The sequence below is a fragment of the Scomber japonicus genome, chromosome 11 (genome assembly GCF_027409825.1).
Source record: "Scomber japonicus isolate fScoJap1 chromosome 11, fScoJap1.pri, whole genome shotgun sequence".
NCBI lineage: Eukaryota > Metazoa > Chordata > Actinopteri > Scombriformes > Scombridae > Scomber > Scomber japonicus.
The window spans coordinates 21,553,346-21,574,553 of NC_070588.1; the positions used below are offsets into that span (position 1 = coordinate 21,553,346).

General features: G+C 38.9%; 2 protein-coding genes across 7 annotated transcripts in view; both read left to right on the forward strand.

Moving 5' to 3' along the window:
• Positions 1–13,232, forward strand: part of mcf2lb (mcf.2 cell line derived transforming sequence-like b) — a 33,401-nt gene extending 20,169 nt beyond the window's left edge. For 3 of the 5 annotated variants that reach the window (XM_053328332.1, XM_053328330.1, XM_053328333.1), the window contains exons 7-31: positions 335–484; positions 566–690; positions 1,289–1,403; positions 1,510–1,629; positions 2,590–2,781; positions 2,874–3,065; positions 3,268–3,427; positions 3,894–3,952; positions 4,057–4,139; positions 4,311–4,377; positions 4,462–4,577; positions 4,711–4,780; positions 4,861–4,953; positions 5,049–5,141; positions 5,227–5,352; positions 6,537–6,758; positions 6,861–6,953; positions 7,035–7,113; positions 7,296–7,362; positions 7,684–7,790; positions 9,535–9,600; positions 10,229–10,338; positions 11,646–11,758; positions 11,852–11,955; positions 12,073–13,232. In XM_053328332.1, the coding sequence (XP_053184307.1) occupies positions 335–484; positions 566–690; positions 1,289–1,403; positions 1,510–1,629; positions 2,590–2,781; positions 2,874–3,065; positions 3,268–3,427; positions 3,894–3,952; positions 4,057–4,139; positions 4,311–4,377; positions 4,462–4,577; positions 4,711–4,780; positions 4,861–4,953; positions 5,049–5,141; positions 5,227–5,352; positions 6,537–6,758; positions 6,861–6,953; positions 7,035–7,113; positions 7,296–7,362; positions 7,684–7,790; positions 9,535–9,600; positions 10,229–10,338; positions 11,646–11,758; positions 11,852–11,955; positions 12,073–12,152 (2,802 nt within the window). In that variant the 3' untranslated portion in view covers positions 12,153–13,232. Of the gene's footprint in view, positions 1–334; positions 485–565; positions 691–1,288; positions 1,404–1,509; positions 1,630–2,589; positions 2,782–2,873; positions 3,066–3,267; positions 3,428–3,893; positions 3,953–4,056; positions 4,140–4,310; positions 4,378–4,461; positions 4,578–4,710; positions 4,781–4,860; positions 4,954–5,048; positions 5,142–5,226; positions 5,353–6,536; positions 6,759–6,860; positions 6,954–7,034; positions 7,114–7,295; positions 7,363–7,683; positions 7,791–8,045; positions 8,155–9,534; positions 9,601–9,735; positions 9,811–10,228; positions 10,339–11,645; positions 11,759–11,851; positions 11,956–12,072 lie in introns of all 5 variants that reach the window. The other 2 variants (XM_053328334.1, XM_053328331.1) reach the window with 2 other exon arrangements.
• A 1,116-nt stretch (positions 13,233–14,348) lies between these two features.
• On the forward strand, positions 14,349–20,550 carry LOC128368037 (PHD finger protein 6-like). Of its 2 annotated transcripts, XM_053328763.1 has the most exons (11): positions 14,349–14,546; positions 17,256–17,360; positions 17,446–17,579; positions 17,727–17,758; positions 17,889–17,968; positions 19,123–19,193; positions 19,294–19,343; positions 19,424–19,497; positions 19,603–19,625; positions 20,175–20,248; positions 20,365–20,550. In XM_053328763.1, exons 1-11 carry the CDS (start codon positions 14,427–14,429, stop codon positions 20,475–20,477), a joined length of 876 nt encoding a protein of 291 aa, XP_053184738.1. In that variant the 5' UTR covers positions 14,349–14,426; the 3' UTR covers positions 20,478–20,550. The 2 variants fall into 2 exon arrangements, 1 of the variants encoding a protein (XP_053184738.1); XR_008321947.1 differs by lacking the exon at positions 19,603–19,625 and having other exon boundaries at positions 20,365–20,468.
• Positions 20,551–21,208: the final 658 nt, after the last annotated feature.

The window sequence follows — 21,208 nt, forward strand, 5'->3', positions numbered from 1 at the left end:
CACTCCACTTTACACTGAGCTGTCAGCACGGACACTTATCCACACAGCTATTACAAGGAACTTTATAATTACAACACATAAACGAAAGCAATGAAATGGTGAAACACTAGAAAATGAGGTAAAACAGACTAAAATTAATAAATAGTAATCAAAACATGTACTATCTATCAAACCCTCATAAAATGTTCACTTCATTAAAGCCATAACAAGCAACAACAGCAATGAAACATACATCCCATAAAAGTGTAAAAACTATTATATGAGCATCATCTGAGTCAAGGAATTTGCAAATTAGATATTTTCTTAATTGCCTCTCATGTATTTCATGCATCAGGCTATTGAAGGCTTTGCACTGATGGTAAAGAAAACAGCACAGACCCTGCAGTCTTTTGGGACCGAGCTGGCAGAAACTGAACTCCCCAATGAAACCCAGGCAACAACCAACCTGCTGAGCATACACAAAGACAAGAAAGACAAAATGAAGGTAACGCCTTTAACACACACACAAAGATGTTTACAGTCATGCATTTGGACTGCAGTTTACTCTGTCTGTGTGTGTTTGCAGGAGGATCTGCTGGTGGCTCTGGGACAGGGCAGTAGGCTGCTGGAGAGCATTAATGAGCCTGTGGTGCGAAACCCAGACCACAACATGAACCAGGATGAAATGGAGAACATGGCTACAGTACAGAGGTTAGAACCACTAGAGACGATATTGCTGGCTCCCACCAATCAATCAGGTCCGAACATTATAGGACGTATCATCTCATGAAAAGGTTGAAATGCTGCCACTTGTGATCAACAAAATTACTGTCAGCTCCACATCTGAGTCCACTACTTTTTTAGTAACACGCTGCAGTCATTTGATAGTATGTTGGGTATCAGTGCTGGACTAGATATACAGTAAAGAGCTACTGTTGTTACACAATTGCACTCAATGTCCTCTCAGTGGGACAGATTAAAGCATAAAGCCAGCAGACTTTTTGTTTCTTTGTTACTGTTGATTTGTTCATAGCTGAATGGTTTCTGCCTATCAGTACAATTGGAATAATAGTTGACAAGGCACTGTGCTTCAGTCAGTATTTTAAGCAGCACTGAGGGCACTGACTTTCATGTCAAGTGGCATTATGTCTACATAGCAAGCACACACGCATAAGAACAGAAAAAACTAAAAGAATATACAAATACCTCTGTCAGCATCCCCGCTGCATTTCATATCTTATTCACTTCTTCCCCACTGCTTTTTCTCTACTTAACTGCATCTTTGCTCCATCCTTTGCTCCTATTTCAGGCTGCTGTCTCAGCTGGATGAGACAGAAAGGGCTTTCGATGAGTTCTGGGTGAGGCACCAGACCAAACTGGAACAGTGTCTCCAACTGCGCCACTTTGAGCACAACTACAGAGAGGTGAGCTAGAACTTTCAAGCTCAGGTGAAATCATCTGTAGACGTCATACAGAGTTCACATTGTTCCTTTTTAAACTTGAAACATGTCTGTGGTGTTTCTGCTGTAGGTGAGGGCTCTGCTGGATCAGGTGTCTGAGAAACTGGCAACCTTCTCTGAGGTGGGGATCAGCCCAGCCCACGCTGACCATATCTTCAGTGAGCTCACCACCTATGAGGAGAAAGTCAGTGTAAGTTATACCCACCCTGCCACAGTGAAAGCTTTGTCTAACCTAGGCATGAAGAGCACATCACTGTTACAGTATATATGATACTAGAGCTGTTTCACATCTAATAATATCTCTCTAGGAATGTCTCATTTAAATTTAGCTTGTGAAAACATCACTTGTCATTTTGTTCCAAATGAATAATGTCTTTAAATAGAGACTGTGATAGCATTGGGATGTGGATGGGACAAAATAGACCATAGTGAACCAGCCACCATTTCAAATGACTGAATATAGATCATCAAATTCATAATCCTTTTAACATCTACAATACAAACCACCTTCATGAATAAGGTCTGATGAAGCATAGGTTCATTTACAGTTAGAAAGCAAAAAAAATGCCTTCCAATTTTCAGGATTGAGTTGATAAATGAGTAGTAGTAGTAAGTTTCAGAAAAAGAAAATACATTTATAAGCCATATAGAAAACTTGTATGTTCATGGATCGTCTACATGGATTAAATACATTAGAAATCTTAAAATCCACCTAATGTTTCTTTTGTTTGTGTCTGAGAGACTTGATGTAGTTCATGCAGTTAGAGAAGGTTAATACATACTCAGGGGGTCCAAGGACAAATTCTTCTCTATCTGAGATTCTGTGTTGACAAACGTAAGTGGACTTAAAACTATGCCCACTTTGTACCACATATCAGCCTTTTTCCATTTATGATATTTGTCTATGTAAACCATAGTATACAGTGTAGACCTTCAATAATGATTGATTAATGAGTTATTACTTGTGTATATACAACAAAGCAAACAAGGGAAGAAAATAATAATGATAATAATGTGTGAGCATTGTTCTGAGGATTTTCCCTATGTTTTATGCTTATGTACATACCGTGTATCATTAATGCTCAATACTGCTTTGCAAAATTAACCTCCTTGATGAAGGAAAACCTAATTGTTCCACACTGGTCCACAGGAGGTGCTGGACAGAGCTTTGTCGTTGGCCTGTGAGGGTGATGAACTGATCCAGAACTCCCACTATGCTGAGGACTCCATTCAGCCCAAATGCAGCGAGCTCAGAGCAGTCAGTGAGGATGTGAGCAGCAATTTGAAGGCCAAGAAGGACCACCTCCTCAAAGCCATGGAGCTGCATCACTGTTTGGACAGGGTGAGTAAACAAGACAGAGACACTTGAAATGTAGATTTCTTGTCTTGTTTGTTGTTCCTCATCAGTTGTTCCTCCTTTCATGTCCTCTACAGGCTTCTAAGTGGTGTGATGATGGTATATACCTGCTGGCTTCTCAACCAGTAGACAAGTGTCAATCACACGAGGGGGCAGAGATAGCACTGCAGGAGCTGGAGCGTTACCTGGATAATGCAGGCCAGAACCGACTGACAGACCTCAACACCATCTGGACAGATTACGAGGCAGTGCTCAACCAGCAGCTCAGGGTAAAAGAACCAACCCAAGAGCTGAAGTGTTGCATTTTTAAAAGTCATCATCAACTTGTGTTATAATACTTTATCAGTGTTGAAATAGTAAACAAACTTTAAAAAGTGAATTGTAAATGATCTACATACAGACAAATTGCATATGACAGTTATTGCATGTTGGGTACTGGCACTCTCCCTGATGACTTCCTGTGTTGTGCAGGACCAAGTGGAGAAGGTTTTCCAGAAGCAGACGTCCATGCAGGAGATGTTTGATAAGAGGAGGGTCAGCCTGAAGAAGCTAGCAGCCAAACAGACCAGGCCGGTGCAGCCAGTGGCCCCCAGACCCGAAGCCTTTATCAAATCTCCTCTCAGCTCACCTGGTCAGTTTCCATAAATCCATACATGGACTGTATTTATTTCACACAAGGCAAGGGCTGGGTATCCTTTAAAAAGTTATAACACCAGTACCAATACCAGTAGCCTTCAAGCGATACCATTGCTACCAGTCCTCCCCATCCAAATGATTTTTAGACTTTTTAAAATTGTTCAAACGATTCAAATATTAATTTTTGTGGCATCTTGGTGTGCTGAACTGTCAACTCTGTCAAATACACTACTAAACTTCACCATGACAGACTGTACAGATTGTAGCTACTGTGGTAGTGGGTCAATCAAATGTTGCATTAAATTGAAGAACGGTAGCAGTGATTGACTGTGAGCAAAACCATACAAACTATACAGGTATTAGTAGAAATTACTCTCATGTTGTAACTCTACACCATTAACAACTGATGAAGAATAACTTTGAATTTCTCTTCCCTACACCCTCCTCTTCCCCTGCTGCAGCACACAGAGCACAGCAAGAGAAAATTTGCTCTGAGGGAAACTCTGGAAACTGTGAGAAAGTGAGTGGACTGTTGTTACAGCACATGTCGTCTTCCAGTTGTTCTGTATAGTTTGTGTTGTCTATCGCTTCTCGTTTTGATCCAATGTTGTTTTTTTCCCCAAGGGAAATGGATTGCTGGATGGAGACAGTAACAGCAGACATGCCTCTCTGTCAGAGGAGGAGGAGAACCTGGCAGTGCTCAGGAGGTGAGGGATCGTCCATAACGCTTTCATCTGTATTCAAATTACATGGCAGATGGACTGTGTGAAAACAGTTCTCTCATTATCAGTAACTTTGCATCAGTCATTCCTGAGTGTGCCTGCAGCGTATCCTTTGTTTGAGCTGTCTTTCTGCCTTTCTTTCTCTCTCTCTCTCAGACATGTTATGAACGAGTTGCTGGAAACTGAGAGGGCCTACGTGGAGGAGCTGCTCTGTGTATTACAGGTGTTTAAATCCACTCCACAAAAGGTTTACTAGTCTCTATCTTTTACTTGTGCTTTGAATGTCATGTGTTCTTGTGTGTTGCAGGGATATGCCTCTGAGATGGATAATCCAGCAATGGCCCACCTCATCCCTACTCCTTTGCAGAACAAAAAGGAGGTTCTGTTTGGTAACATGCCAGAAATCTACCACTTCCACAAGAGGTGAATGAGCGTCCTCTAGCTGTCAGTGATGATATCTGCATTGTGACTTGAGAGTTAGTCAGCATTTTCACCAAAAATCTTCTCTTTGTTTTCCCTAATCTTTGCTCTTCCATCATGATTTTGTCATTTCCAGGACATTCCTGAGGGAGCTGGAGCAGTACACCGACTGCCCTGAGCTGGTTGGAAGGTGTTTTCTAGAGAGGGTGAGTGAATTATGAGATTTTCAGGGAAAACATGTTCTGATGAGAAGGTTTCTTACATAAAAAACATTTTCCTTTCTCAGATGACCGACCTGGAGATCTATGAGAAGTACTGTCACAACAAGCCTCGCTCTGAAAGCCTGTGGAGGCAGTGCTCAGACTGCGCCTTCTTCCAGGTGGACAAAATGCCAGCATGTCCTGCTTTTTAACTTAATAAATACATGTATGTGTTCTATTTTTAAACAATGGTAATTTGTCTTGTTTTCATCAGGAGTGTCAGAAAAAGCTGGAGCATAAACTGGGCTTAGATTCTTATCTGCTGAAACCTGTTCAGAGAATCACCAAATATCAGCTGCTACTGAAGGTACCATGCTGTCTGTCTTTTTTTAGCAAACTCCACCCTGGCAGTCATGGCTGTGAGCTAAATGTTTATGTGTTGCTGACTGTAGGAGATGCTTAAGTACAGTAAGACCTGTGAAGGGACTGATGACCTGCAGGATGCGCTGACCTCCATCTTGGGAATCCTCAAGGCTGTCAATGACTCCATGCACCTCATCGCCATTACAGGATATGAGGTGAGGTCTATTAAACAGGACACAGGCTCATCAGTCACAGAACAGACTGTTGAGATGGGTCGTTGGCATAAAATGGAAGACAGAGACATGGATATGCATATGGTGTTGAATATGATATTGTTTAAAAACCAAGGGGATCTGTGCTATACTGTGATGTCCTGGGAAAGTTTCCAGGAGCCCTCAGAATGAAAATTAGATTAAATTACTTTATTTGGCACTTACACAGATAGAGAGCAGAAGGACAGTGTTTCATGGGTCTCTCTGTCATTTAAGGACAAAACAGGGAGTATATAAAGGGAGACAGGTTAATTATTACATACATAGAAAAAGAAACATGACAAACATGCACATATTAAATATAAAAAAATAAAATAACATTTAAAGTTACATTTCAAAATAAAAAAATAAAATACATATCAACTGTCCCACAAGTGTCTATTCCTGAGGATATGTACATATGATAGTGTTATTACATAAGAAGCTATGAAAAACAATGAATGATTTAATAAACAAAGCAGCCGTACCATGGCTTCATCTGGCTTCAATTTGCAGCTTGAGGCAAACATTTTAAAATCTTTTTTTCAACACTCTTGAATGATGTAATAACTACACACAGCGCCATCCACTCTGTGACCATGATGACAAACAAGGTACAAAAGAGTAGCCTGTCTCACAATAATCTTTCATGCATATTTCAATACTACCAGAGGCAGCAATTTATATTTTGATTGAAATTTTTGATTTGTCACTTATTGAGTTCCATACATTTCTGAAGACATGTAGAAATACTGTTCTTTGCATAGCATCTACACAATTACATCTGCTTTCCATCCTCCTCCATGAATGTAACTTTCTAGTGTGAAACTACATTATCACAAGTGAAGTTCTATGTATGTTCTATGTGTATGTTCACTGTGTCAATTATTCATGATACAAGGAGGGTGATGAGTGAAGAGTAAGGCAAGAAGTGATGTGAGGAGCCAGCCATAATATTTAAATAAGAGAAACTTGAGGCAGCTCTTCTGTGAAAAAACAGACACATTTCTCAGAGTATAGACACGAAGCTGACAGAAACAAATATGTATTTGATAAGACAGCTGTTTGCAGATCAGCATATGTACAGTATATGTGGTTGATCAGCTATATTTTATAGCATCTTTCCCATGATTTCTCTTCTTTCTTAGGGTAACATGAGTGAGCTGGGAAAGCTGCTGATGCAGGGCTCGTTCAGCGTGTGGACAGAACACAAGAAAGGTCATGCCAAGGTTAAGGATCTGGCCCGTTTCAAGCCCATGCAGAGACACCTCTTCCTCCACGAGAAGGCGCTGCTCTTCTGCAAGAGGAGGGAGGAAAATGGGGAAGGCTACGAGAAAGCTCCCTCTTATAGCTTCAAACAGTCTCTCAATGTGAGCACCTCTACTTCTTCAATTTTGTGTTTCATTGCATTTGTCTCTAATACTGTTGGGTTTGTGTTAAATAATGTTTCCCCCTATTGTCTATTTAAACAGATGAGTGCTGTGGGCATTACAGAGAATGCAAAAGGAGATAACAAGAAGTTTGAAATCTGGTGCAACTCCAGAGAAGAGGTCTACATTGTTCAGGTATGTAAACACAATGGATTACTGGTAATAGTGGTAAGCAATATACAGTATACACATTATATGTTATTTGTTGCATTTCAGGCACCCACAACTGATGTTAAAACCACCTGGGTAAATGAGATTAGGAAGGTTTTGACAACTCAGCTGGAGGCAGCCAGAGGTACAGTTTTGTAAATTAATGTTCACCTGTGTCTGATTCCCGGTTAACGTTACACTAATAAACTGAACCACTAATAATAATAATAATAATAATAATAATAATAATAGTAGTGATAATTATAAAAGTAAAATGTCTGTAGATGTTTGGGTGTTTGGATGTTAACCTTCTCTGTCTTTCAGTAGCCAGCCAGCAGAGGGCTCCAGATCAGGTTTTCCAGTTTCCTCCTGGGTCAAGTGGAGTGAATCTAAGGTAAGCCTGTATGGGAGAGACCATTTGCCACTGCCAGACATGCATACCCATTTGCCTTGCAGTCCATCAAAGATACCCGAGGGCCCAGTTGGATAGGTTTATACTTTGGGAAGTGAGATGATCAGAGCCACTCAGAGGCAGAGAAGAGGCAGGTGATGATGATCATGATAGGCATACTAGGTATGCAGGTTTGAAATGGGCAATCAGTCTCTCCCAGGCCTGTATCCTACACTTTGTTCATTCTCTCTCACAATTCTTTCAGATTCTGTTGAAATTCTTAACCCAAAACTCTTAACAACCCCCTCTTTGGTTCACCCACAGTCCATTCAAGAGCGGTCAGAAGAGCTTTAAAAAGGGAGAGGAGAAGAAAGCTGAGCCCTGCAGCCCTGATGCCAATTCTTCTTCTTCACCAAAACCCATAGCAAAAGGTGAGCAGAGAGACCCAGAAAGATGCAACCCTTCTTTATTTAAACAAATATATGTTTAACATTTGTAGTGCATGCACTGTACATATGACCTTCCCTTTAATGACTGATCCATGTCTTAACTTCTTTCTCTTCCACTGGATCATTTAACATTTCCTTTCTGTTGCTTTCCCTCCTTTAAACTTGCTTGATTCATCTTTCTTCCTTACCTCTTTTTGTCATCTTGTCCCTCTTCCTCTTGCTTGCCTTCTTGGTCAGATGAGGCTGTGACAAGCCCTACCTCAGACAGAGCTGCTGTGGCTAAAAAGCGCTTTACTTTACAGGGCTTCAGTAACCTCAAAGTTCAGAAAGGTAACTGCAGACCATTGTCAATTTCATATGCAAAATATCACATCATCATGTGCATTTGTAAAATTCCATTTGGTGGAAGTCAAAGAATTTGGTTGAGTCGTTTAAAGGAATATTTCTACATTTTGAAAAAAAAAACATATTCCTTTTCTTGCTGAGAGGTAGATACAACCCTCATAATTATAGAGCTGCATTAGCTGAGTGACAGAAAATTAACTTTCTAAAATTTACTTTGACTATAGGAAACAGCAATTGTCATCTTTTACCATTTTCTGACATTTTATCGACAAACTAACAAACTATTGAGAAAATAATCAATTAATCAATAATGAAAATAATTGTTAGTTGCAGCCCTACATGTCTGTATAATGACGAAAAGACACAAGAAAGTTGCAGCTGCTCCCAGCTAAATTATTGTGCAGCCCATAACCCCCTATAAAAACCACATGTTGTCAGTTTTACACTTTGGTTTGTATACATATTTAACAAATGGGATATAACATAATTAATAAAATTTGTATGTGCCTGGATGGCAGCTTTTATTACCTTTGGACAGTGCCAGGCCAGCTGTTTCCAGTCTTTATTCTGTGATAACCAGCTGCTGACAGTAGCTTCATTTTTACTTTAAAATTGATTGTACAAATGAAAGAGCGGTACTGATCTTCTCATCTAACTCTCTGCATGTAAGCAAATAAGTGTAGTTCTGAAAAGTGACTTAAGGACAAAATGAGTAACGAAGCAATACATTTTTAAAGACGTTTGGTCAATAGGTCAAATACTACGTGCTTCCTTCCACAGAGCCCTCAACTACGGACGATAAAAGTTTTACATTACCCATGACGATTCTCCTGTTACCAGGTATCACAGAGCTCTAGACCCCAGTTTCATTCCATGCAGCACAGTGCCTTTTTCACAGCAGACATGCTGACTTATCATAGAAGGAAAAACACAGTTCTATTTAAGTGTCCCAGCACACCATGACAATGAACCAGCATGCACAGGACCCTGAAACTAAAGCAGCTAAATGGATTGAACTCTCTATGATTGTATTATTTACACCTGTGCTTCACCTAATGTGACATTCAAAATGTCGCTCTGAAAAACAGCCTGCATTGCTGATGCATTCTTTTAAAGTAGTCAAGACTTCCTTTCAAAAAGCATCACAACATTGTGCTGCATTTTGAATAAGCATCCGCAGATTCTCCTAAGTAGATTTAGTTTGCTATTTCTGTTTTAGTTGTCTTTCCTTAGCTTCTGTCACCCAACTGTTAGTTTATTGTGCGTCAGGGCTGGAAGTTGCTGTTTCGCATTAGACCTTTAGTACTCAGAATTTAATATTTCTGGTCAGTATTTGCCTCAACATCTGTCCTTGTTCCTCCTTTTTCTTGTTTGGTGGCAGGATCTCCAACAAGCCCCGATCACAAGACGAAACGCCAGAGCGATCCTACGCCATTTGGGTTCAAAGGTAGCTGTTTTCTTTAGCAATTACTGCATACTCTCCCTGTCTCAGTAGCTGTTCGACCATGATGCCTGAGCACAGCCAAGCTCTCGACTTCAGAGTGAATGACTCGCTATGTTTCCATTGCCTCCTGTCCCTCAGATGCAGGCCCTCCTCTCCACCTGAGCAGGGCCAGGTGGTTCAGCACCTCTAGTGTCTTTCAGACAAAGTGGAGAGGTATACTGGCACCAGCCAGCTCGTGCTGGCTGTGCGTTTGGCCCACTGTTTCACTACTATAAACCCGTCCTAGAGCATCTCTCTCAATTTGTCCGTCCCACTTAAGGCTTGGTCAAAATCCTAGAAATGCACACTGGTATGGAGGAATGGATGCCTGCCACTTTACCTATTCTTTTGTTTGCGTCAGAGAGTTTAAAATATGGAGTTGCATGCTCATCAACCCAATATTAGATTTTTTTGGTAATAGTTGTAGGACAGATTGTGTCATGCTGGGATTAATGGGATTAGTCTTTTTGTGGTGCTTCCTCTCACTTTTTCACACTTGTAGATTTCTCACTAGCAGGTCATGCACGTGTTGGGCAGCAGCTGAAGCTAAATGTTGCTAAACTAAGTACCCGTGTCTCCCTCTTCCCCTCAGGCTGGAACAAGGCCTCCCTGTCACTGGATGCCTCAGAGGAAAATGATGGCTATTCCAGTGCTGAGGATCCTCTTAACTCTGACCCAGAGGAGGACAATGGGAAGAAGCTGGTGAGTCACTGTGTGTGAAAAACATGTGATAGGCCTATTTATACTAGTACAAGTTACATTGTGGGGACAGAAATTTGTTCAATCAGAAACATAGCAAGGATCTAACTCCCATTTATGGACAAAAAGTTTCTCCATAAATGGGACAACGGGAAACGATTACATTTTCAGGTGAGGATCTCTCTTTTTTGTCAGGGATAGATTTAGGTGTAGCAGTTATGTTTAAGATAGTGTAAGTCTCAAGGGTATTAATATAAATCAATGTAATGTCCTCTGAAGCAACAAAAACTTTTCCTTAAAAGTCCTTAACAATCCATGAAACTGACACTGTGAAGCTGAAAGTGTACTGAAGTCAGTGCATATTACATTATTAGTAGCTGTGTCCTGTAGCTGCACTATGGTCAACATGCAACATGTTATTTTGAAACTACTGTGTAGTGTCTATGTATTTATGTGGTTTTTAAAACATGTCATTTGATATAATTATGTCCAGATGACACATGCATCATGTTAACTGATTTAAAACTAACTTCCTTTAAAATCCCTGTTTTTTGAATGCACCACATGTAATTTACCACACATGACATTGTACATGGCTCATTTTTAATTGATTTGATTAAAGCTTGAATTAAATTCAGATGTTCGTAAAGCAGCAATCATTGATTTTAAGGTGTAAGGTGTAAACACAACATTGACATATATCACCTTTCATGGCAACCATGTTATCAAACAATTTCTTATTCACACATCTACCAGACATGGATTAACATTAATGTTAATTTGTTCTGTTTCTGGCAAACTAATAAACATAATTCCAATATTTTTTTTCCCTTTTAGCTCTGTTTTGCTATCTTTCAACTCCTGAGGGAAAGATATGCCTCTTTAGCTTCTAAATGATCTTCTATGATCACTAGCCAGTCACTAACTCAACCTTTTTTCCATTTATTGCAGGGTAGCTAGCATACAGTGAGTTTATTATAACTTTTTGGCTGAAAGCAGCAGCCTGCGGCAATTGGATTAGAGTTAATAACATCAGTGACACTAAACCAAAACAGTGAAGCTGCAGCCTGTGCAACCTAATTATGAACTTAATTAAACTCCCTTAAACTGAGGAACTGAGGTAATAATTCTCTTGGTCCATACTATGACAAACAATGTTTTTTAAATGAGTGCAGCTTTAAAGTTGACACACATTGACTGGTGTTCTCATAACAGAAAAATATCGATGTGTTCATTTAACTCTTGATTTATGGATTTTTCAGTTTGTAATTTTTGTGTTTGGTTTGTTTTCCTATTTTGATTATGAACAGTGTGCTGGCAAATATACAGTAATGGCCGACTTTGAGAAGGGCAGTGCTCAAGAGCTCTCAGTGAAGAGCGGAGACATGGTGCAGCTTGTCAAGGAAGGGGATGATGGACAGTGGTGAGAAAACAATCTTATTGTTGGTTATGAGACATTTTTTTGAAACACCATTATAGCAGCAATGACGTGTGTGTGTGTTCATGTGTCATGTAGGTTTGTGCGTAACCTGAGCTCCTCTACGGAGGGCTGGATCGCTGCTCCCAATCTTATCACCCTGATTGGAAAGTCCAAATCTTGCCAATCTCTCTCCAGCTCAGGTGTGCAAACAAACAATCCCAAAGAAAATGTGTGTGACATTAACAAGTTGTGAAGCTAGAGTACTTTATCTGACATTAACCTGTGTGTGTGTGTGTGTGTGTGTGTGTGTGTAACAGAGGGCAGTGGCTCTGGAAATCTCAGCACATCATCCAGTTGCAGTGAGACCTACACAAGCTTCTCTGACATCAAATCATGAAATCCTCTGCACTTCCTCCATCACCTTCCACCAAACTGCCCCCCCCTGAACGCTAGTATCATGTGGCTATCTGTGCTGTATTGCCAACATCAATACACATTAGAATTTCTTTCCACAAAAATCTGTACTTTTCCTTTTTTTTTAAACTCACAAATATGTACCAAATATTGAGATAACGGCAAATGTTATAAATTTGACTGCGGTGCCATGGTGCGGTGAAGATACTGAAAAGATAAACCCATCACACACAGTCATTTCACAGTACAGTAAAGTGATCCTCTAGTCATACACTCGTCTGTTTATTTTTATGAAGAACAGAGGATCCATGCGATAGTAATATAATAGATGTATGAATGGGCCAGCCGGACTGATCTAAGTTAATGCATCTATCTGTGTTCACATTAAAAGTGGGGAAGTATGTGGATGACGGTCTCCTGCCAACTTCATCTGCACTAGTTCACCCAGGAGTTAATCATCCCACTGTTACTGTAAATAAGAAAGATACAGATAAATAAAAATGTACGGCTTGGTTAGCTGTCATGAATGTTTTTTCTCAATTTGTCACATCTTTGTTCTTTGTTTCTTCCCTTTACATGTCTTTATTTATTTGTATGAAATTAAAAAAAGCTCATGTTCCTTTTAATCACTTTTTAATTTTTCTCCATTTTTCCCTTTTCTTACTGTCTTTTTACTACATTTCTCATCCCTATTCTTGTTGTCTGTCTTCTTGCTTCTCTGTTGTCAGCCTGTCATTAGAAACCCTGTCCTACCACCTGCTGTTCAGGCTTAGTGTATGAGCTGTTGTCTTTTGGGGTCTCTGAGAGCCTCGCGGTCTGCTCTTTGTGGGCTTTCATGTACACTACAATTTAAAAATGTTTCTCAATGTGAATAATAATCAGAGATCACTGTATAGCGCTAACTTATTCCCTGTGGAGGGATCATGCTCTGAATGTAGATATTGTTCATTAATATCCGTCATGAAATGTTTGTTATTTGAGATGCTATATTGTACATTAAGTATGGTGATGTCACTACTTGGTGACTTGTCTATTTTTTTTTTTACATAAAAGACTTGTGATAATTCAATCTATGTCTCTTCTTTTGTTGTGTGTGTGTGTGTGTGTGTGTGTGTGTGTGTGTGTGTGTGTGTGTGTGTGTGTGTGTGTGTGTGAGAGAGAGAGAGAGAGAGAGAGAGAGAGAGAGACAGAGAGAGAGAGAGAGAGAGAGAGAGAGAGATAAGATGCAGGCTTGATACTTCCTGATTGCATGATGTAAGTCATTTTGTAGCTGTAAACTGATCATATTTCTTTTCCTGAGGTAAATAATACTTTTCTGAAACATTTCAAGTGGTTTGTGTGGGCAGACACACCTATACAGACCACGCCTAGCATAATCCAGTTGGCAAAAGATTTTAGAAGAAGAAATGAAAGTGAAACTGTACAACTGGGTTGCCAGTCGTGTAAAAATCCACCATTTCACTTTTATAAAAAATGTGTACACCAAATATATCGGCCCACTGGCAGTTTAAAGTGAGGAATACTGTCAGTATCCACTGCTGATCAAATTCAAATGTTAATTTTGGACATTTATTTTAAGCAAATGACCAAATTGAGGCACCACATGAGGCCTTTTGATACAGTAAACCCTGACAGTGAGAACAAACACACTGGCAGCAAAAATGGTCCATGTATCTTTTGGTCCTTCAATTATTCTTTCAGGACCAAGTATTGAAAAACAAAAAAACAGTAGTTATTTGATTTTTGTTTTAAAATAAAAAAGATGAAATTGAAATATGTTTTTCCTTTTTTGAGGTCAAAAGAGAATGAGCAGAAATTAAACTGAGGAAAAAGAGATTTTCTTTTCATATTTGGAATAATTAGAAATAATATCACTGGTAAATATAAGATTTGAATAATAATATGAAGAATATAATATAGGATAGTAGTAGAGTATTGAGTCATTGTACTTAGAAAACTATTCTCGGTCTTACAAAATCTCGCGAGACTCATCGGGCGCCAGAAACTGGCAACCCCAACAAGCAGGGGGAGGAGTGGTCATAGACATATATGGGTGAGCGGCTGCAAGGGGTACATGAGGAAGAGGTTACTGCCTGGCATTAAGTACAACTACCCCGATTTAACCTGGACGCTTTCAAAGCATAGACTGTATATAAGAAAGTTTCAAAGTGACTGAAGGAAGCCCTGCTCAAACATAAACAATAGTAACACCAGAGGATCGGGTCAGGTAGTTGATGAGCAGTCGGTAGATGGTAACATGGTAGAAATGGGCAACGATCGCAAAGTGACATGCATACTTTGTGAGAGGTCCGAGGAGACGAAGATAAGCGGAGCCTTATCCACTAAAGATCAAATCACCGCTCATCAGAACTGTTTGGTAAATATTTTAACGATATCCTATCCGATATTCATTATTATTTTTTTTAATATAAAGTTAGACATCTTGTTTTCATGCAGTGGAGTCTGATAGAAACTTTGAAGTGATGTTAAAGTATGTGTTCCTCCATGCAGGGTACTGAGGGGTAACTTTAAACTTTAATAACATTTAGTGCACAGAGCCGACCGATAAATGTTTAAAGCCGATTCAGATATTTAACTGTTAAAAACGACATATCGGCACATTTTAATTTAAAAAAAGGGACAAAAACAACAAAAAACAAACCATTTAGTGAAAAAGTGATTTGGGACATGTGAAGAGCTGTCAACTTCTCAGAAAACCTTGGAGTGGGATTTTAGGGAAGGCCCCCAATCTTTTTTTTTTGTCCCTTTCAGACATTTTATTCAATGTGTACTTTGTAAAGAAATATGACTATGTACAGCATGAGCACAGGAAGCCTTTGAAGTATGGGTGGTAGAATAACAGCTTCCTCATATATTTGAATATATAATCTATATAATAATAATTTCCTATACATTAGTATTTGACTAGTTCACACCATCATACAATTTCTTACTAATATATATTATAAGTAATGTCAATATATATACATCCATATTTACTGTAATAAATAAATCATTGCTACATTTGTCTATGAAACATAATACATATACACATGTATATCCTGCACACATATATACACATTCATATACATTCACATCCCTATATATACATAAACATCCACATATGTACGTACATACATACATACATACATACACACACACACACACACACACACACACACACACACACACACACACACAAACAAAGGGCACCTGAGTTAGTTAAATACCTCCACCCCTGTACCTCCATAAAAATCATTCTTTGAGCTTCAGACTATTCCATAATCTCACCCCACAGACAGAAATACAGAAACTACTCCTCGTTGTACCAACATAAGAGAGTTGAAATGAAACAATCCCCTTAAGTTATAGCAACCCTCTCTTTCAATGAACAGTCTTTGAATATTTCCTGGTAGTTGATTATTTTTAGCTGGAAACATAATTAGTGATGTTTGTAATTCTACCAGGTCTGCAAGTTGTAGTATTTCTGACACAGTAACTTAAATAAGGAGAGACTAATGAACAGTAAAGAATGCAGAATGAACTGCTTTGCTTTGTTAAATACTGCAAGGCTTCTTGATACTTTAGAGTGTATATGTTTTATATGTGGGTTTCATCAATTATAACCCCAAGAAATGTATTTACAACAACACTTTCAATAATAACTCCATCAATCTGTATCTTAACTTGTGAATTCTTTCTATAGTTACCAAATAGCATTATTTTAGTTTTGTTCAAGTTCAATGATAATTTGTGAAGAAATCTCGCCTAATAACAGCTGTAAGGCATCACCAGTACAGAAGAGAAGTTTCAATATTTTAGATATGTTGCATATATCTTTGATATACATAATGAAACATTTGGGGCCTAACACTGACCCCTGGGGGACGCCACAAGAAATGTCCAGATGTGGAGCAACTGTCACCCAGCTTCACAAACTGGCGCCTGTTAGATAGGTAACTCCCCCCCCGATGCCATTACGTTGCTGTTTTTTTATTAATATGTCATGGTGTACTGTGTCAAATGCTTTCTTAAGATTGATGAATAACCCAACTGCATATATTTTATAGTCTATAGAGTTTGTGATATCTTCAATTAAGTCCCAGATAGCAAAATTCTTTTGGCCCATATCTGGCCCACACCTGACATGTTCATCCGGCCCACATACAGCATGGAATGATGGCACTTGGGCGGTCCGCTCATGTTTGCCAAAAGTGGGCCATAACCAAGCCATCACAATGCCAGATGTCAACCAAAAACACACCAAATAAACCAGTTTGGCCAAGACTGGCCCAAATATGTTTCAACAAAGGTGGGCCAAGTATGTTTCCTTATATGTGGGCCTCTTTAGGCTCACATCCGGATTAGTCATTGCCATACTTGCCATATTTCGGCCAAAGATGGGCCATATTCGTTTTGTGATATTTGGCCCAAATGTAGCATTTACTACATGGGCCAGTTTAGGTTCACGTCTGTTTTGTCCGGGCCAGAAGAATGCCTACAGTGCCGAATCATTGCCTCAAGTGGCCCACATTCGCATGCTATCTGGGGTCTATTAATGCCAGTGGTGTTGATCTGTTTGCCCGGAATCTGGATTAGCTGTCAGTGAGGAGTTTGTATTTTCTATGAATTTTTTCCAGTCAGTTATTGAAAATGTAGTCGAAAAATGACAACTACAAAAAAAAGTTAACCCTGGTGAACTTGCAGTGTGCATTTTGCTATTTTATGACAATCTGTAGACTAAATGATTATTGAATTCAGATGAATATAGTCAGATTAATACATGAAAAGAATCATTAGATGCTGCCCTAATGTTAATGGGTGTGTCTGTACTGAAGTTTCTTGTTACTTATCAGCCAATATGTGCATTGATACTGATATGTCTTTAATATATCAGCAGCTGTAATAGATTCACCTGGCTTTAGGACACAACTTCTACTGGATTTCAATGTCACACTGAATTTAAGTGGTACTCCCTCATTTATAAAAACCTTCATTCGCAACTGACATTTATTACTCTGTCTTTGAATTACAGTGCTATTGTCCAAGTCATTTGTCCTCACTCCCATTGTTTCTGTCTTTACAGTTATTCTCTTCTGGTATTTATTGCCAAAATTCACCCCAGTTCGACGATCTGTTTGGTTTCTCCGTGGACGATGTGATGGACGAGGTGAAACGTGGAAGCAAACTGGTAAAGATCACCATTTGGACATGCCAAACCCATCAGTTGTGTGCTAGAAACTATTTTTGAATTTCTTCTCATTTATATGTACCAGGTTTGTCACAAATGTAAGAAAAAGGGTGCCACTGCTGGATGTGAAGTCAAACGTTGCAAGAAGTCCTTCCACTACCCATGCGCTGTTCAAGAGGGAGCTCACACTATTGAAGATCCAAATGAGGGGAAATATGGGTTAGTCTAACATCTGTTTGTCTGTCTCTGTAGTAATGACGGTGTTGTGTAATCCAAACATCCTGTATTGCAGTATGTTTATCTATTGGAAGTTTGTTTACATGTATTTGGTTTGATTTAATACCTTTCTATATGTTTGTGCTTCAGGCTGTACTGCTTCTCACACTACCAAAAAAGAAGTAAGTAGGCACCACTAAAAACTTACCCCTTCTCCAGTATTCATATTTCCTCTTATATACCCTGATTCACATTTCTTCATTCTTCGTATAACATATTAGGTGTTGAAATATTTCTCTTTTTAATGACCAGGAAACAACGGTTCCACAGATGAACGTGTCTTTACAAAGCTCCAAACATCCAAAAAATCCAGCAAAACTGCATCATCTAAGGTTTGATTGATGGGAACTATCTAGTGATAACTGCATGTCTTAAAATCCAGATGTTTTTGTTTTTTTAAATCTACATTTATTTCTGGAGCTACAGTACTGTACATACGTTTAGGCATTTTAAATGTTTGATCCATAAGGATTAATAACATTATCAAGGAAGCTTCTGGTCGCTCCCAGATGAATTATCCCAAATCCCAAATTACTGCAGCATGACAGGGACATCAAACATATAACCAGAGACAGAAAGAACTATCTTCAGCCACAAGAAGAACAAGGAGTCCTGCAACAGATGGTTCAGCCCACACAGAGCCCTGATCTCAGCATCAAGGAGCTAGTCTGGGAATACATAAAGAGAGATAGAAGCAGCTAGACCCCCGAAATCCACAGAACAACTGTGGAAAGTTGATAAATACAAACAATTCATGCAAGAATTCTAACTTTAGTGCTTACAACTTTTGCATAGTACTGTAGCCCAGTGAGAAACATAACACCAAATGTTAAAATGACTTAAAGCTGCAGTTGGTAACTTTGAGGAGAGAGAGGGGACTTAGCATCAAATTTGAAGAAGTACAACTTTCAGATCCCTCCCCCTCCCTCTCCGCTGCACTCCTGCCCTGCCTCCAAAGTCCCTCCCCCAGCGTAGGCTGACGTGCGCGCGAAGGCACGCGACCACGTGCATCGGTAATACATGAACTACACTCCACACAGCTAGATATAAAACACTTTACAGCGACTTTCACATGGCTATACCTTACCTAGAAACTCAGAGATATGAGCTTGACAGAGCTGAGGAGGAAGGGGGAGGGGCCTGTGAGGAGGAAGGGGGAGGGGGCTGTGTGCGTGAGCAGTGGTTGGCAGCTGTCAGACACTCTATCAGACACAATCCTGACTCTGATTGGGTCTTTTTTCCGGCCGCGGAGGATTCTGGCAATTTGCAGTAGGAGCAGTAGGTGGGGCTAAATGAGCCTGGTATTTTTTGCTATTATATTATAATGCTGTCTTTACATAGTGACAGTCTTAGCAAATATGACAAAAAGTGACTTTTATAAGACTTACCAACTGCAGCTTTAATAACCCCTAAACCACAGAGAAGTTTTACTCTGGCACCAAACCCAATTGAAAAAGTAATGATAACCATGTTTTATTCTCATGAGGTATTTTGCCTTGCCTGTGAAAAAACGGAAGGAAATATCAGCTTGGACAGCTTGTCTAACAGGATTATTATGTGAGTATGTTCACAGTCTGTAATAGTTCCAAATGTCTAATCCTTTCTTTACATCACTATCTGATCACGTAACCACCAGGCTTGTTGTGTGTCTTTTTAGGTTATATTGTAACAAACATGCTCCTTCATCACATAAGAGGAACGGCCATGGTAAGTTGGCTGGCAGTACACGTCGTCTCATGTGTAAAGTTGTTTCAGTATCACAGATTCTACTTGTTTCTTATTGACAGCTGGTTCTGTGGCGGCCGGACCGTCTGCTTGCAGCAGTGACTCAAGCTCAGCCAGCAGCCCTGGATCTTCAAAGGTACACTTAGAACACATTTCACTTTAAATCAAGCCTTTTTATATCTTTAATTATATCTTTGTACACTAAGTCATATTAATTGGTCTGCTATTGTTTTTAAAACAGAGAAAGCTGAATATCAATGACAAGTAAGTGAGGTTTTTCTTCTTCTTTTTTCATTTTTGTGTAAAATATGTTGCATCTTCTGCTTATAGGCATCATTACAGCTTAAATGATTATTTGCATTAGTTATTCATAGAACTGAATTTAATATATTTCACTTTTGGCACCTTTTACCTTAACTGTTTTCAACATATTTGCATCTTTAAAGGAATCGTTTGAACTCATCTGTACACTAAATATGAAAATCTACCTCCAGATCTCACTAATAACTAACACCTTATACCTCATTTATATATAAAAAGGTTATGGTTTCATGGGGGTATATTTGCTGAATGTATTATTATTATTATTTAATGAGATATAACTTGTTAATTAGTTAGCTTTAAAGGTGCAGGGAGTTGAATTTTGTTAGCTTGGGACGGAGCCTGGCTAGCTGTTCCCCTGTTTCTAATCTCCTTGCTAAGCTCAGCTAACTGGCAGCAGCTTCATGTTTAGTGTACAGATGTTTTTCTTTTTCTTTTCTGTTTCTTTAAATGGAAAGTAAAAAGGTTAATGACCTCTGTTCTCTGCCGCAGAGAGGAAGAGAGACCTTCTAAACGAAAACCTGAAGGCTGGAAGAGGAGAGTGTCAGATGATTCTTCAGATTCAGGTTAACCTACTTGCAGTACATTAAAGAATGTAACATGGTGTGTAAATCAATGAACATATTAGTTGAAATCAGGATGAGACAACACACTGATTTATGTGATGGCTCTTCTTCTACAGTTGAGAATGAACCAAATACAGATATGGCAATGTTCGCGCCTTTAGAGTCAGATTTAGATGAAAATGCGAACTCTGTTCCAGAGAACCAAGTAAGTCAAATCTTTATTTCATGATTTCATTTTTTCTTTGAGTCATAAAGAAGATGATGTACATTAATCTCATTTGTTCCTCTCTGTTTCCTTCATTCTTCACCACTTGTCTGTGAACTGTGCCCCAGTTAATCAGGTATGATCAATCATTTGTGAACTAAAAAATAAGTGTGAAATAATTTTTTTTTTGTTTTTGTTTTTCTGTAATAACGTGTAATAATTATTTCAGTATGCACCAGTATTCACCTCAGAAACATAGTTAAAGAGACAAACTTATGAGAAACATCTTCCAAGAGCCGAAGCTGTTTGTGGATTAATTGATTGGTCCATCAACAGGAAGTCAATCTGTCATTTAATCCATTTAAGAAAATAAAAATAAAAAATATTAATTTTATGCATGTTTTGGCCTTTTTAAATGTGAGGATTGGCTGTTTTTCTTAGTTTCATATAATGGAAAATTGAATATCTTTTGGATTTGGATAGTTGGTTGGACAAATCAAGCTGTTTTTAAAGATGTCATTTTAGGCTCTCAACTTGTGATGAAGACTAGCAAAACTAATGAAAAACCAGACAGGGATCATGCATAAGGACTGTACAGCACCACACTATAGATTAAAATGAATTCCAGTACAATTGCAACATAAATTACAGCTTGAAAAAGGGCCACATAGTTTAATCATCACCTCTCTGACACACGTTAAAAACAAGTAAAACATGTAATAAAGATTGTCTTCATTACAAGACTGTTATTACAA